General features: G+C 49.2%; 1 protein-coding gene across 2 annotated transcripts in view; it reads right to left on the reverse strand.

Moving 5' to 3' along the window:
• The window catches only part of Egln1 (egl-9 family hypoxia inducible factor 1), a 36,564-nt gene that overhangs the window by 2,465 nt on the left and 17,019 nt on the right, over nt 1–17,080 (reverse strand). Inside the window, exons 2-3 of one of the 2 annotated variants that reach the window (XM_038313236.2) lie at nt 3,047–3,166; nt 802–938 (exon numbers count right to left, since the gene is read on the reverse strand). In XM_038313236.2, the coding sequence (XP_038169164.1) occupies nt 802–938; nt 3,047–3,166 (257 nt within the window). The remainder of the gene's footprint in view (nt 1–801; nt 939–3,046; nt 3,167–17,080) is intronic. The other variant, XM_038313237.2, reaches the window with a different exon arrangement.

Here is a 17,080-nt window from a genome sequence, read left to right on the forward strand (position 1 = left end):
TTCTGATGTCTGACCAACTCCTCCCAGGCCCTCAGTCCTCAGCAGAAAACTCTACATGTGGCTTCCAGAGTGGCCTTCTGCACACCACCTGTCTCCTGACTTCGGCAATCTGCCCTTTGCCCGGGCTATTCGGACCAAGCTGGGCTCTGGCTCCACGGTCCCTCTCCTGACTGTACCTCTGACCTTCTATGTGCCGTGCCTGGTCCCCAGGTTTCCTATCAGGGTACCTATGACATCGGGCTCCACCATGCAGCTGCTAGCTGCTGTGACTCCGTGATGGAGGCACAGCTAGCAGCAGGAGAGGAAGGACACCGAGGGACGCACCGTCCATGGCAGCAGCAGGTGTGCGGCGTTACCGCAGCTACAGAGAGCTCTTCCCGGTGTGCACCACACACGGCAACTTTCCCTGTCTGCCTCCTCCAACCCCTTTTCTCCTCACTTCTGCTCTCAGGATTATCTTTCAGTTTTTCAAAAAGCTTCCCTTTTCCTTTTTTACTTTCCTAAAAGTATTCTGAAAACACCCACGTGACACAGAAGCAGGCAGTGTTGGCAGGCGCACCATGCCTCAGAGGGAGGAGGAGGTCCAGTCCTGTTCCACCTCAAGCAAAGAGCAACTATAAGAAGACTGACATCCTCAGGACCACGTGTGAGTGAGCACACACTATCCTTCAAACGAGGAAGACCATGAAACCAGAGGGCCTGGAGAGCAGGCAGATGCTCCCCAGAAACATTCCGGTTCACCCTTTGACTCACCCCTGCCCTGCCACACTGTCAACCAACTTGCCATGAACAGAACACTACCTTGTAGCATATGCTGGTTGTACTTCGTGAGGGTTGCGTCGGTCAGACCAGAAAAACAGCAGTCTATCAAATTTGGGTTCAATGTCAGCAAACTGGGCTTTGCCTTCTGGGAAAATTCGAAGTATACCTCCACTTACCTGGGAAAAGAGAGTATGTCAGTATGAACCACCAAGAATGGGGCCAGGTTAAGTTGGGGGGGGGGGGTTAAGTGACTTGAAATGCTTAGCGGGATTACTTGTGAATACAATTATGCTAATTAACAAGGTGGACTCCGTATCCAAAACTAATGCATGGAAAAATTCCTTTTCGTCGTTAAGCACTTGAAGCAGTTAAATACACAAAACCTCCAAACCTGCTTGCGAGTTTTGAAGATCAGTGAGTGTTTCTATTCATGCTGATGTCGGCACTAAGCCACTTTGCTGAGTGGCTTCCCCAGTGAAATGGTTGGTCCGCCCATCTGCTATGACTTTCCACAGACACTGAATAAGCAGGTGAACTTACAGCCTTGAATTTATTTTTTCATCTAAGTCTGTGTGTACTGTGGAAGGGGAGGACAGCGTCTGTGTGTACTGTGGAAGGGGAGGACAGCGTCTGTGTGTACTGTGGAAGGGGAGGACAGCCGTCTGTGTGTACTGTGGAAGGGGAGGACAGCCATCTGTGTGCACTGTGGAAGGGGGAGGACAGCGTCTGTGTGTACTGTGGAAGGGGAGGACAGCCGTCTGTGTGCACTGTGGAAGGGGAGGACAGTGTCTGTGTGTACTGTGGAAGGGGGAGGACAGGCGTCTGTGTGTACTGTGGAAGGGGAGGACAGCGCCTGTGTGTACTGTGGAAGGGGGAGGACAGGCGCCTGTGTGTACTGTGGAAAGGGGAGGACAGTGTCTGTGTGTATTGTGGAAGGGGGAGGACAGGCGTCTGTGTGTACTGTGGAAGGGGAGGACAGCGCCTGTGTGTACTGTGGAAGGGGAGGACAGCGCCTGTGTGTACTGTGGAAGGGGAGGACAGCGCCTGTGTGTACTGTGGAAGGGGAGGACAGCGCCTGTGTGTACTGTGGAAAGGGGAGGACAGTGTCTGTGTGTACTATGGAAGGGGAGGACAGCGTCTGTGTGTACTGTGGAAGGGGAGGACAACGTCTGTGTGTACTGTGGAAGGGGGAGAACAGCGCCTGTGTGTACTGTGGAAGGGGAGGACAGCGCCTGTGTGTACTGTGGAAGGGGAGGACAGCGTCTGTGTGTACTGTGGAAGGGGAGGACAGCTTTTGGAGGTTGCTGAGTCCCATGGGTCAGATTTATTGGATAGTCAGGCCTGATGGCAGGTGCCCTGACCTACTGAGCCATCTCCACTCCTAACTCATTCTGTACACAGCTAACTCCTGTAGCCTGGGTCTAAATTCTAATCGTAGCTGATAAGAGCTCAATTTCACCCATGTAACTCATTTGCCTGGACTACAGCTCTCTGTGGGGACTGGACGGCCATCACAGACAGGATGTCAAGTGCACTGGGAGCCATGAGGCCTCCACATGGGGAGCTGAGGACATGCACAGAGACCTGGTCCTTGTGTTTTAGACGACAAGGAAAAACACTAGACAAAAATCACCAATCTGGAGATATTTTGTTACTTGTTTTTTGTTTTTGTTTTTGTTTTTGTGAGACAAGGTACCAAATAACCCAGGCTGGCCTCCAACTTGCCATGTGAGCAAGGATGCTCTTAGTCTGTGGTCAGCTTGCTTCCACCTCCCAAATGCTAAGGTCACAGTGTGTACCAACAAGCCCAGCAACAGTGCTCCTGATCAGGTTGACTCAAAGTTGAAGGGCATGTGAATGCCTTGCCCTGAACCTAATCTAGAACTCACAGTTAGACAGCGGACTAGGGGCTCATCCCCTGGTGATGTCAGCCACTAGGAATATGGCCTGTGCCTTGCTTTTGTGTGTCACCAAATGCCAATGCACCCTGCAAACACTTAGGAAGCCTTCCTGCGTCACTGAGGATGGCCTTGAATTCCTGAATCTCCACCTCCCGAGTATAGGACTACCACTTCCAGCGCAGTACACCCGTGGGTGCACACTGTGCAAGGCATGTTTACTATGTTTTCATACATTTGTGTTTGCTTTCAGACACACTGCTATGTTTCACTTGATGGAAATCTAAGGCTGACCAGATGTGAGAGAAAGCTGCCCTCTGTTAGTTCTGCCTCACCCTCGGGAAGTGCAGACATTACTGTGAGTACTGCTGAGTTCAGCTGCATACCTTGGCGTCCCAGTCTTTATTTAGATAATATATACATGTCACACATCTTCCATCTCCATTTGGGTTATCAACGTGACGGACGTAGCCGGTTCCGTTGCCTGGGTAGCAAGCAACCATGGCCTGAAAAACAACAAGGTAAATGGCCCATGAGTGGACATGCTTGCGAGACAGAACTCTGACTCACACCTAGGTGTGAGCATAGTAAGATCCCATTCTGTGATAGGGAGAGGTAAGGATAGTCTATGATGACATTTATAAAGAACCCAGCCAGCATAGGCCAGCAAGCAACCCAAGGTGTGGAGAACCCAGCTCAGCGGCAGCTCTGCAGCAATGGAATGAGCCAACATGGAGGGCAAGGGAACCGAATGACAGAAACCCTGAGCTATCATAAGCCAGCGGCCCCTGCTTTAAATAACAGAAGTCAGAACGGTTTCTGGCCTCCACTGTCCTGACTGTTATATACTGTGGAAACTAAGATGAGGGTCTGACCTGCTCAGCGGAGCTCTGTCTTCCTGAGGCAGCCTTGGAACCAAAATCTGAGGAATGAACTACCCAACCTGGTGCCACCTCATTCTGAACAGTACTGGTTGAACATAGTTTAGATGGCCAACTCTAACTATCCTCTTATATCAGATCAATGAATAAAAGAAACTCATAACACATTAACCCCTCTTGGGTGGGAAAGGCAGCTGTCAAGATGAGGTTCAGGAGACTGTTGGGTGTGACACACATGGGGATAGCATCTGCAGAGGCACCGAGTCCCCATGTGCTCTGGGAGCATGCATGCGATCAGCTACAATGCTGGACAGAGTGAGCAACAGAAAGCCCACAGTTAGGCGGAAGACAGGACGCTGTCGGGTCTCAGCTCATGTCACCCTTGAACCCAAGCTGAGGGATCGAAGGAGGCCACGAAGTGTCAAGCCCATCGCCTACCATCAGATTTAGATCTGTGACAAATGCTAACATTGCCCTCCTCTGCATTACATTCTTCTTCTGCCAGCCCTTCAAGGGCACAAATATCTGAACTTAAAGTGACTTGGACTCCATTTTTTGACTAAAATTCATGCCACTGTCAGATCCTGATGACAGAAAAGCCCAAGGCTTGTAGGAAAGAGGCAAGCAGCAACCCACCACATCAAAAATGACAGAAAAGGAGAGAAGATGAAACTGTTTAAGCTGCTCAGTGCCACTGTGGTTTGTGCAACAGCCGCCTCCACCTTACCTTTCTGTCAGCTGACAGTAGGTCAGAGGCCAGAGCTGGAAGGGAGAGACAGCTTCTAGATAAATCCCCAGGAATGATTACCTAATCTTTCTAAGTGTCATCTACCATTAGATTTAGATCTGTGGCAAATCCTAACTTTTAAACCTCACAGTCAGAGGGCCAGGGGTCTGAGGGGCACAAATGCCATTTCCCTAGACACCCCACCTCCCGCTCTCCTCCTCAGGAGAGGCTGCTGCTGAGTACCCCACGTCCCTATTTGTCCCGACTAAGGATGGACTTCATACACATCTGTGTTAGTGTTAGTGGCTAATGATGACAGATTGGCCTGGGGAGAAGGGTTTCAGACTGCTCGGCAAAGGAGTCCGTAGCCAGCTGCCTAAGACTCCCAGCACAGTCCCCATGACAACTGCCAGAGAGCACAGCTTAGCAAGACCCTCCCACTCGCAGTGAACTGAGACTGTTGTAGCGAATCAAACCTGAATTCTCTCCTACTGGGATCTCATTTCAAAAAATAAATTGGGGAGGGGGTAGGATGACTCAGTGGGTAAGACCATTTGCTGTGTGAGCCAGATGGCCTGAATTCAATCCCCAAGACCCACGTAAAGCTGGAGGAGAACCAACTCCACAGTTTCCTCTGGCCTCCATGTATGTGCAGCTCCCCCACACAACAGTTAAAGTCAGTTAGGACCTCTGCACATATCTGGCAGTTCTAGAAGGAGAGGACGCGAAGTCCTCCTCGGCCCGCCCACACTGGCTACCCATCATCCATCTATTCATTAAGCAAATGTTTTCAGATTTAACCACACTGTCCACATGCATACAGGCCCCGGAGTATCATGATGATGATCAAAAGAGACAAAGTTCCTTGCATTTGTTTATTCATCTATCCACCCCCCCCCCCACCCCCCCATCCATCCATCTGGGTTTTGGAGACAAGGTTTCACCATGTAGCTAGGATGGCCTAACTCTGCCTCCCAAGTTCTGGAGTCACAGGTGTGTAATGTATCTGGCTACTCTTTTGTTTGTTTGTTTTGTTTTTTTGAGATAGGATTTCACTGTAGCTTTTGGAGCCTGTCCTGGAACTAGCTCTTGTAGACCAGGCTGGCCTTGAACTCACAGAGATCCACCTGCCTCTGCCTCCCAAGTGCTGGGATTAAAGGCGTGCGCCACCACCGCCCGGCTTGTATCTGGCTATTCTTGTTTGCGTTTATTATGAACTCTAGATCAATGGTGTCAGTCCATAGGCATATATAATGCTGAGTGTGACAGTTATTCTTGGTTGTCAACTTGACCAAATCTGGAATTAAGTAAAACCCAAAAATGGCCAGGCACACTGTGAAGGACTTGTGCTTACCGAAATCATTTGGAATGGGGAGATCCACTTCTAATCTAGATCTTTTGAGGTGAGACGACCCACCTCTAATCTGGGGCACTTCTGCTGCAGCCTACATAAAGGACATGGAAGAAGAAAGCTTGCTCTTTTTGCCTGCTTCCTCCCACCCTCGATAGCAAGTCCATTTCTTCACTAGCATTATTAGAGTCTACTTCTTTGGGATTCTGGAGAATATGGAAGAGCAGCTGTGACATCCAGCCTCACAGACTGAATAACTACTGGATTCTTGAACCTTCCGTACATAGGCAGTCATGGTTGGATTAGCTAGATCATAGACTGTAAGCTGTTCTAAGACATCCCCTTTCTATACAGAGAGATTCATTCTCTAAGTTCTGCTACTCCAGAGAACCCTGACCAATACAGTTAGGTAATGGGAAGTTATTTATCTATTCCCAAGACAGGAAATCCAAGGACATGGCACATGGCTCCCAGGAGCTGTCTGGTGATTGGGGTTTGGAAGGATGGGACACCTAATGAAGCACAGCTGTGCCTGGGCATCACACACGAGGACAGCAGTCTGGGATAGTGTGACAGAGCAAGTAAGGCTCAAAAAGAACCAAAGGACTGCAGCCACTATTCTGAAGGGAACTGCAAGTCAGGTGTGCAATGCACACCTGCCATTCCAGCACTCGAGAGATGAAGGCAGGAGTACCACTCAATTACAGGCCTGCCTGGGCGGGAAAGACCCTGCCTCAAACAAAATAAAAACAAGCCTCAGCAGAGACAGGAGCTGACAGTGAGCACACCTCACTAATGCTTGAAAATCTCCCTGTACAAGATGGCGCCAACTGTGGAGACCTGGCGTTATGCTGCAACGTTCACAGCCGCTCACCATCTGCCAATGCACTGTGTGTCCAACACACCAACCAGGTGAGGGGCCCAAATCGCTGCTCTCCTTGTCATCCCCCGCCCCAGTCAAGGAAACTAAGGCCAGAAAGACTGGCTCTTGTTCTTATGCCAGTTGGATGTGAGGAATCTGGTTCTGGAAGCCAGCCCCTAAAGCAGGGCTAGACTACAGCACTGAAGTGTTCACAGACTGGGGGAGACAGCGTGTGTGTGAATGTGCGTGCGCAGTCTCTGAGGGAGAAATACAGGAGGGCAGCACATGGCAGGGCTTCAAGTTCACAGAAGAAGCTAAGAGAGGGGAGGAGGCGAGAGAGAGCGTGGATGAGGCAGCACGACGTTTTAAAGTTTCGATTTAATGAAGTGGAAATCCATTTAATTGTGCTAATTGCTCTCTAGTTGCTATGGTATCTCCACCACCTGCATCATCGCACTCTGGGGGTGCCGACGATAGGGCTGGAGGAGTATGGCCACCTGGCCCGCAGTTAGCTTGCCACCTCAATCAGGTCTCAGGCGGCAAACCACAGCAGCAACCGTGGAAAGCTACAGAGTTCCAAACAGACCTGGCAAATGAAAAAGCCAGAAGACAGGGCAATGTGGTGCCCACCTGGGATCCCAGTGGTGTCCTGTCCCTGTCCTAACACTGCGGACACCAGCTCTGGATGCCTCCACTTCCCAGGAGGAAACAAGCTATGAAGCCATACTTTTCCTCCTCTCTGGTATAAAAACACACAAGACAGAGTACATTCTCACGAGGGTGAACACCATAAAGTTGTTCTTTCTCACCCAGAGAATAAAACAAAGGAAGAAGTCGGCCATATCTCTCTACAGTCCAAGATGTGTTTATTTCTGGCAATGGACAAGATGAACCAACTGTTTCTTTGCTTACCCCCTTCTTTCTGAAGTGAACTATTTGGAAACAGAAATTGTTTGATACTAAGAAAAACCAAAAGTTGACAGGCTATGTAATTATTTTCACTCTAAACGAGAAAAAAAGGCCTGTGATCTGAGAGCTTGCCCTGCCCGAGTACCCTGTCTGGAGCATGCAGCAGGTGCACTCCAGAAAGGTGATACTGGCCTTCACCTGTCACTCCATCCAGGCCAAGCACACTCCCATATGGTCCTCACAAGAAGCCCCGCCCCCCATCACCCAGGTGTGCTGGCTTGATTACAAGTGAACTTCTTTTGCTCTTTATTAAATAGTCTCCCTGTACAGCCCAGGATGGCCTCAAACTCAAGATCCTTCTGCGCCAGACACCTCAGCATTGGGATTCTATGTGTGCATGCATGCACACACTCAAACACACACTAAGCTATCTATCTCTGCACACAAGTTTCATCTAGCATGCTGTGGTTTCATTTGGTACTATTGCATATTTATGAGAATGCTCAAGTACATGCTGCAGGTACTGCACATAGCCCTCCACGTCAGGTATGACGAAATCAAGTTTCCTAATGCCTCGCCTCACCAGTGACTCGGCACACGGCCAGCAACCTTCCATGTCTCTTGAACCCGCATTCCCACTACCTCCAAAGCAATCCTCTGGGGCCTTATCCTCTTTCTTCAGAGCCACCTGTGTTTTTGGGCCACAGTTTTCCATTAGTCCAGGTTTAATCTTCATATCCCAGAGACTGTTGAGACTCTGACAGCTGGTCCACCCTGGTCGCCTGACCATCGTCATGGCAGCCAGTTGTCTGCAGGCAGAGCTTCACACGCTGCTATCCAGTACATCTGGATGGCCTCAGCACGGGAAGTTCATTTTAGTCCTGGAGGGTGACACTAGAGTGATGGGGGTATGACAAGAATTGGGGGTCAGAGCTACAAGGCCCTGGGTGACTAATCTAAAGGCTAAGGACTACACTGTAAACAAATTAATAACAGAGGAAGGACTAAGTACACGGTTTAAAGAACCCTGAAAAACCACTCACACGTGTGGCTACTAGATGGTGAAATACAACGTGCACAAACTAAATACAGGCTTTCTTCTTTACAGAGCCCACACCAGTGTCGTCTGCCCAGAGGAACTGAGAATGTTCTCTCTCTGTTATTTCAATAAATCACACTAGGCAAAGAACTCACCAGTTCAACTTTCCTACCAATCCTCCTGCCTCAACCTTCCAAGTGCTAGGATTACATCTATAAGTCACTATGCCTGGCTTAAATTCTGCTTTTAAAATGGGAAAAAAAAAAAAAAAAAACAAAAAAACAAAAAAAAACAAAAAAAAACAAAACCCACACCAAAGTAACAGACAACAACGGAAATTTATCAAGGTATGAGTTCAGGGCACTCTTTTACGTACTCCTAGTGGGTACTACTCCCAATTCAAAAGCCACCTATAAAAGGGGGGAGGTGGGAAAGTTTGGTAAAATAAGCACTTTTTCTGTTTTGGTTTTGAGATAGGGTCTTAGGTAGAGTGGTTAGCCAAAGGTGACCCTGGATGCCTGCTCCTCCTGCCTCCATCTCCCCAGGGCTGAGATTATAGGTGTGCATCGACAACTACATCCCCAATCCTACTCTAAGAGTTAGCTTAAGACAACAGCAGCAATGAAAGCAAGCAAGAAAGACTTTGGCTGACCATCAGCTTCAAAGAGTTGCTAAGCAGCTAAGAAATATGAAGGAAGAGTTGATGTAGGAGTGTTTCTATCTATCTGTTGTTTCATTAGTTAATTAATAAAGAAAACTGCTTGGCCTGATAGGGCAGAACATAGGTGGGTGGAGTAGACAGAACAGAATGCTGGGAAGAAGGGAGTGAGGCAGTTGCCACAACTCTCCTCTCCGAGATGGATGCAGGCTAGAATCTTCGCGGTAAGCCTCCACCTCGTAGTGCTACACAGATTACTAAATATGGGTTAATCAAGATGTGAGAGTTAGCCAGTAAGAGGCTAGAGCTAATGGGCCAAGCAGTGTTTAAAAGAATACAATTTGTGTGTTGTTATTTCGGGGCATAAGCTAGCCAGGCGGCTGGGAGCCGGGCAGCAGGAATGCAGCAGGCAGCTCCTTCTACAAAGAGTGATGGCTCTACAGATTCTGTGGGCCTGAAGGCTGCACCAGCTTCTGGGAGCACACAGAGGGAGAATGCTGACAAAGAAATCAGAAGGGGAGCTGGAGAGAAGCTCCTACCACACAGGATCCAGGCTCGGTTCCCAGCACACACATGGCAGCTCACAGCCATCCTTTACTCCAGTTCCAGGGGACCTGACTCTCTCTCCTGATCTCCTAGGACACTGCACATACGTGGTGCACAGACATACATGCGGACAAAAATTTTCTCCTGATCTCCTAGGACACTGCACATACGTGGTGCACAGACATACATGCGGACAAAAATTTTAAACACAAATTAAAAATCTTAAAAAAAAGTCAGTGGTTTTCTTTCTCTCTTTTTCAATGAAGAATGGCACAGCACAGACAATGAAGGACTGGGAAGACACAGTCCTGGGAGGCTATGCTCTCTGGGCCCGGGACCACAGGAACATGACTAAGTGTTTACACTTGGTTAGACTGTGTGTGTCTTCCTAGAAGGGAGCATGAAATTAAGGAGGCTCCGGAACAGAGGGATCTGCCAGCATCTGTGCCTGAGCTCTGGCTGTGCTGCTGCTAACTGGCTGGGTCACTCTGGACAGTTACTGATCCTCTGTCCTAACTGCCCTTGCCTGCAAAGTGAACACAGCAGCAGCATGCTGCCTGCAAAGCACCAACTGGCACATGAGCGGCGCTACAGACTGTGCCTGGTGCACAGGCAACAGCAACACCAGCCGTACCTAACAGCTCCAGGACCTTGGAGAAGTTGGTCTGGATCCTGGAGCTGTTTCTTCATTTCACCTGCCTCAGGGGAGTGGACACAGGAACCAGGCAGACATTCACAAGCATCTTCATTATAACATGTAAGAGGTCTTGCTAGGAATCAGGACCATTCAATCCTCACAGTGACTGCATAAGACCCCGGTCTATGGAAGAGTGGTCAGAATGCATGGTAACCTGAGGCCAGACAGCGGACACACCAGGCCAGATGGTAAGCCCAGACATGCTGGACCCTCTAGCCTGGTTCTGTGAGCTCCTTCATGTTCAGGCAACTGTGAAGCTAAGCATGTGCCTCGCATAATATACACATTTATTTTCTCAAATGAGAAGTGGAAGACGGCTGTCTCTAGCTGGGCACCACTACCATGCAGGAGAATGCAATGTGGCAGAGGCAGAAATGCCCAGTGTCTATTCTGTCTGCCCTCCTGTGCTGGGGTACCATATTGCCTGGCCTGGCAGCATCCTGTTGCAACACAGCCCAGCACACCCTGGGTGCCATCTCTTTCTTCTGAGAATACTCAATTGTAACAAATAGGACAGCCTCAGAAGAACTTGTTCTGATAAGAAAATGCTTGAAATGGGACTGTGAGTTTACCCCCCGCCGGAAAGTATTATGGAAACACTGGATATAGTTTTGCAAACACTATTACAAAATTTAAACAAAATCGAGAGACATTTCCACAGTCCCTAGAGATGAACTAAAAATGAAGCAATTCCACTAGAATTTCACAGACCCAAAGAAGGCCTAGGAGTTGTCAGAGATAAAGACTTGCAAGACTAAAAGGCCTTTTATAGGGTTAAAAGCCATTTACAGGGTTAAAATACAAAGCACAAACATTTTAAAAGCTGGGTGTGGTAGTTTAATATGCCTATAAATACAGCACTCAGGCGTCTGAGACTGGCCTGGGCTACACAGTAAGTTCCCAGTCAGCCTGGACTATGGAGTGAAACCCTGCCCAAAAAAAAAAAAAAAAAAAAAAAAAAATGGGGGAAATTCGTTTTGTTTTATTTTTCGAGATAAGGTTTCTTTATGTAACCTTGGCTGTTCTGGAACTCTCTCTGTAGATCAGGCTGGCCTCCACCTCACAGATATCCACCTGCCTCTGCCTTCTGAGTGCTGGGATTAAAGGCATGTACCACCACTGCCTGGAAATGGGGGAATTTTTTTAAAGAAGAAAACTTAAAATTCAATTAAAAAAAGGACTTTTTTCTATGAAAAACTCTTTAAGACAAATGTTATTTAAACTTCTCTCAAAATTATGAATTGCTATACTAGTAGACGGGCTGAATCACCACAACACAAGGGACCATATATAAAGGGCTGACACATTAGAAAGGCAGAGAATCACTGGGCTAAATGGCTCTCAGAGCTGACAACTGTAAGAGCCGTGGCTCAGCCTGAGATCCCATCTTTTAAAAGCTTCATTTGTTATCACCACTTGTGTATGTATTGTGCACGATGGGGAGGGGTTGTCGTGTGTGCCGCTGTGTGCCTGCAGAGGTCAGAGGACAACTCTGTGGTATGAGCTCTCTCCTTTTACCCTTAGTGGATTTGGTTGAACACAGGTCACGAAGCTTACATGGCAAGCACCTTCACTCGCTGAGCGTCTTCTGGCCTCAGACTAGGGATTCCTGTCTCTTCACCTTGCTCCAGGGTATGGCACCAAGGCCACCGAGGCTACCCTGAAGTCGCAGAACCAGAACCAGAGAGGCCGAGTTCTTGGCTGCCCAAAGCTCTCTGTCAGATATAACCAGGCTATTGGTCAGTTTCCTTCAGGATTACAGAAGCCAGTTTGAGAGACTGGGTGCTGTGCTCTGGTCACCTCTCTCTGGAAACACCTCACACCCTAGTGTCAGTCAGCACCCAGGAGCAGGTGACTCAGAACACAGCAGCCCAGCTTAAAGGACACCTGGCTCTTGTTCCTAATCCTGGTTCTGCCAATTACCAGCTACGTGACTGCAGGCATTCGTGAGGCATTTCCTCATCTGTAACCTGACTTGACATGGCCCCAGAGGCAGCCTGGAGAATGTGCCAACGCACATTGGCTGCTCAGCCTCTGCCTGACCACGACACATGGAGAAGTGGCTGCTGCATTGAGCAATCGTAAAACCCGGCCTCTCAGGTGCCACATCCTCACTTCCAGTGGTATCAAAGCCATATCCACCAACAAATTCTGCTCCCCAACTTTCAATCCAGCATCTCCCCATCCAATCTCGCCCCAGGCCTCCTCCTAGGCTACCTTCCCCACCGAGAAAGCATTGCAGTCACCTGACAGTCCCAAAGTCCTGGTCAGTGCTGCATCTAGCAGGAAAGAATGCTCCTCTCCACAGGGATGGAAACCAGGAATAGCTGCTTCCACCCATGGCTGTAGCCTTCCTTTCCACTGGCTTCAGAGGACCCCCTTTCTCTCTGTATGCATGACAGATGACTGCTAGCTGGCTTGTCCTCAACCACACCCAGTATCCACTACACCTAGGCTGTCTGGTACCAGAAAAGGCTACAACAGCACACATGGACATAACTCTATGCGGTTGACCCCTGACCCTACAGATCGTCCTGGCCACTCTTATACTCTTGGTCAGGCTGGCTGGCATTCCTCAGAATGGTTCCTTCAAACCTCTTATCACCATTTCAGCCCACGACAGAGCAATACACAGCATGAAGTTATTCCTTCCCCAGAAGGCTGTGCCTCCGGGGCTGCTGAGATTTTAACTGCAAACACATCATCTGAGACCCTGTTTAAATGTGTGTTCTAACTCCGGTTTAAGTGTGGCCTGTGGTTTCCATTTCCTCCAATAGAGCCCTGCGGCTGGTGTGAGGGCAGCACGCTTGAGGAGCAGGGCCTCGTTCTCACCCCATCTCACAAAGCCCATGCCCTGACCTCCTTGGTGTAACCGTCAGCATCTGCCTCTCCATCGGTGACCTGCTTCCTGAACACACAACAGACACCTCTATTTTAAAGTAAATATCGTGCTGCCCTTCCAGCTACAATCTTTGCAGCTCTACATGGGCTCTGCCAGAGGCTTCTATGAAGGCAAGTCTATCCTCCGGTCCCCAAACTCACTTGACTAGAACTTCCAGGCCAAAATAAATATCTAGCAGTAATCTTTCCTAGAAGGTACTGAACGAGTATTAAGCCTTAACAACTTAACGCCTATTGGATGCTTCAAACCTTGGTGTCAGACTGGACACGACAGCCTGGCTTCCTGTTCCACACGGAGTATCAGGCAGTGCTTGACTTCCCATCTGAGGAAAGCCCTGAAAACTCAGCTTCAGAGACACATGACATGGCCCAGAGGATCACGGGTACCTGTCCGGCACAACGATGGTGTCTGCTTGGAATGCAAAGATATACACATATGCCTAGGAGTTTGCTCCAGAGCTCTGGGATGTCTGGATGCAGCGCTTGGGAAACAGTGGACTGAAGAAGTCCTGAATCCGAGCACACACATACCTAGGAGGCTGCTGGAAATGCAGATGTCCAAAGATGGTTGTAGGAGCCTCGGTGTCGCTGAGAATGTAGAGAGGAAGCAGGAACAGTGACAAGAACCCACATGAGTCAGCGCTGAGGTCCTGCGACGGGGAGGACGTCGGGACCGTGAGTGACAACACCGAGCGCAGCGGACAGAGCAGGTTTTGCATGGAAGAACGAGAGTCTCACATGATAGGAAAGCCTAAGATGTCCCAGCTAATGGCTGTTTGGGTCTGCTCTGGGGGGGGGGCACGAAGGGAGCAGTCAGATGAGTGCAAGTAAGAACCAATGGTGGGCTGGGTGGTGGTGGCACATGTCAATCCCAACACTAGGGAGGCAGAGGCGGGCGGATTTCTTGAGTTTGAGGCTAGCTTGGTCTACAGGATGAGTTCCAGGACAGCCAGGGCTACAGAGAAACCCTGTCTCAAAAAACAAAACAAAAATAATAAGAACCAACAGTGGGTTTGGATGAAGCTCAGTGGTCAGTGGCAGAGTGTTTGACCACTGTATGCAAGGTGCTGGGTTCAATACCCACCACTGCACCAAGGAAATGAAACAAAGACAGAGAAGAGATCAAGGCGCTCGACAACGGCATGGATAACAGACATCGTGCACTGGATTCCGCAGCTTGCCTGCGGCTGGCTGCTGCGTGATGCTAGCCTTGGGTTCTCGTCTGACTGGTAGACAGGTCACTCTTCTTGCTGCTGTGACAAAATGCCAGAGAAAATCAACTTCAAGGAAGAAAGGCTTAAGTGGGCTTGCAGTCTGGAGGCACAGTACCATATAGGGAAAGCAATGGTGACATTGTGTCCACAGTGAGGAAGCAGAGGGAGAAGAAGGTGGCTGCTCAGCTCACTTCCTCCTTTTGATTCTTCCACCAGCCCATGGGATGGTGCCACCCACAATCAGTATTCATCTTCCTGCCTCCATTAATCCCCAAGAGAATTCCCTCACAGACACATACGGATGTTTGTCTCTTAGGTGATTCTGGATCCTGCCAAGTTGATAATCACTGCTAACCAGCACCATTGATGAGTGATCTGATTGTATCCATGTCATGATTAGTTGAAGCCACCCTGAACCAGACCCCGTCATCTCTGATCATCTCCATAATTTTGCAATAAAAGAAACCTCTCTGGGCTTTGCAGACTGGAAACTAGAAGCAAACCCAATGTCAGAGAGCAAGTAGGTGTGTCTAGAGCTCAAACCCATGTCATCTTTCTCCAGGAATCCCAGATCTTCTGGTTATCCTATAGCTGTTTTATGCCTTTATTATTCCTTATTTTATTTCTTTGACAAAGCATGTCTTATTTATTTAACGTGTATAGGTGTCCTGCCTGTATGTGTGTCTGTGGATCACTTGTGGGCCTGGTACCCATGGAGGCTAGATGAGGATATGAGGTTGTCTGGAACTAGACTTGCAGACAGTTGTGAGTCATCACATGGTTGCTGGGACTCAAACCTGGGTCTTCTAAAAGAACAGTCATGTGCTCTAGGCTACTGAGCCATCTCTTCAGCCCCCCAAGTCTTCATGAGACATCACTACATGACATAAGTAAGACAGCCATGGTGGCAGTGCACTGGTGTGTACTTGCAACTGTTGAGAAGAAAAGGAACAAGCAGAGAAAGAACAGTCAGAGATTACAGAAGGCCAGGGCTGTCTGAAACCTGTGAACAAACAGAAGAAAAGACAGGGAACACGAGGGCTCTGAGGGTGAAGCGCTTTCCCCTGGTGAGCTCCTCTCGTCTCCTGATGGTGGCCATTGCATCTCTAGTGGGAAACGGAGACAGGTGACCCACTGGCATCATACAGTGAGCCAAGAGCATGCCAGGGTTCTGAATCCTAGCTGCCTGATGCCAAATTTCGTATTCTCAGACTCCCGAATGCTCGAGTCTGAAACAACACACAGATCGTCCTCCAGGGTCAAGAGCCGCACAGTGGCTGAGGAGGGAGGGCAGGACAAGAAGACAGACCAGACCCACTCAGAGCAGCCTCGACTTTCAAAAGCAGGTTTCACAAGATTTGTCTCCAAACAGCACTTGAAGGTTCACACCAGAAGGTCGAGGAACAGGGAAGTAAAGGCAGACAGTGCCCCATACTGCAGACACCCTAGGGAAAGGGGAAGTATTAAAATGGGGTCGGTGTGCTGAAGAACACTGACCCAGTGGTTTGAAGAGGCATTCAGAAGAGGGAACACGCATTCTGGGTACCTGAGGTAGGAACCACGCATCTGTACAACTCCTTTCGACTGAGAAGATGACAAATCCCAAGGTTTTGCTTTTGTTTAATTTATTGAGGTGAGAAGGGAGGGAAAGAGGGGGTGGAGAGGGCGAGTGAGCAGCACGTGTGTGGGCTTTAGGCTCAACTTTTAGGAGTCTCCGTTCTTTCTCCCCACCACCGATGGGTCCTGGGGATGGAAGTTGGTCGTCAGGCTTATGTGACAAGAGCCTTTACCTGCTGAGTCACCTTGCCAGCCTCAGCCTCAGTTTTCTCAGACTCAAGTATCAGGATGCTGTGAGCTTTGGCCCTGGGCGCACAGGGGCCTTGACAGCCCGGGAGTTTATGAGATGTTTTCACAGCTGCAGAGGCTGCGCGCCGCCTGCTCTATCTGAACTGGCCTGTGACAGGAGGGGGTGGTCTGTTCAAACAATCACATCCACACACGCGCCAACTCCCTCAGCCAATGGCTGCCCTTCTCCTTGAGAATGCACCAGTCCCTGCTTAAATTAAACAACATTCCGATGGGACCTTGCTAAAATGATTTCAGTAAAGAAAAGAGGGGCTAGGGATATGGCTCAGTTAATAAAGCCTGGCTCTCGTCCTGGAACCCTAGCACTGGAGGGGTAGAGACAGGACCCCAAACTCCAGTGATGACCCCGCTGAATCAGTGAGCTCCAGGCCGATGAGAGGCCCTGTCTCAGAAGTGGAGGGCAAGCAAGGAGAGAAGACATTTCATGTTGAGCTCTGACTTGTGGACGGACAGACAAACACACACACACACACACACACACACACACGAGAAAAGCTTGTTTTGATCACTCAACCTATCAAACATCTCAATTTTTTCTTGTTTTAGTTTTTTTAACTTATTAGCTGGGATTGACCTTGAACTTGATGTGATCCTCCTGCCTCAGCCTGAGTACACCAATGCAGCAATTCTACTTGTAGATGCTTTCCTAACTCAAGCCTACAACGTCTAACAGCTGAGCTACCCTGACAGCACCTGGCCTCAGCAGAATAACCCACACCCCACAGCAGGACCTCAACAGTGTGGCCTCTATTAGCTGCCGTGGGAGTGT

This window comes from Arvicola amphibius, chromosome 15 (genome assembly GCF_903992535.2).
Source record: "Arvicola amphibius chromosome 15, mArvAmp1.2, whole genome shotgun sequence".
Taxonomy (NCBI): domain Eukaryota; kingdom Metazoa; phylum Chordata; class Mammalia; order Rodentia; family Cricetidae; genus Arvicola; species Arvicola amphibius.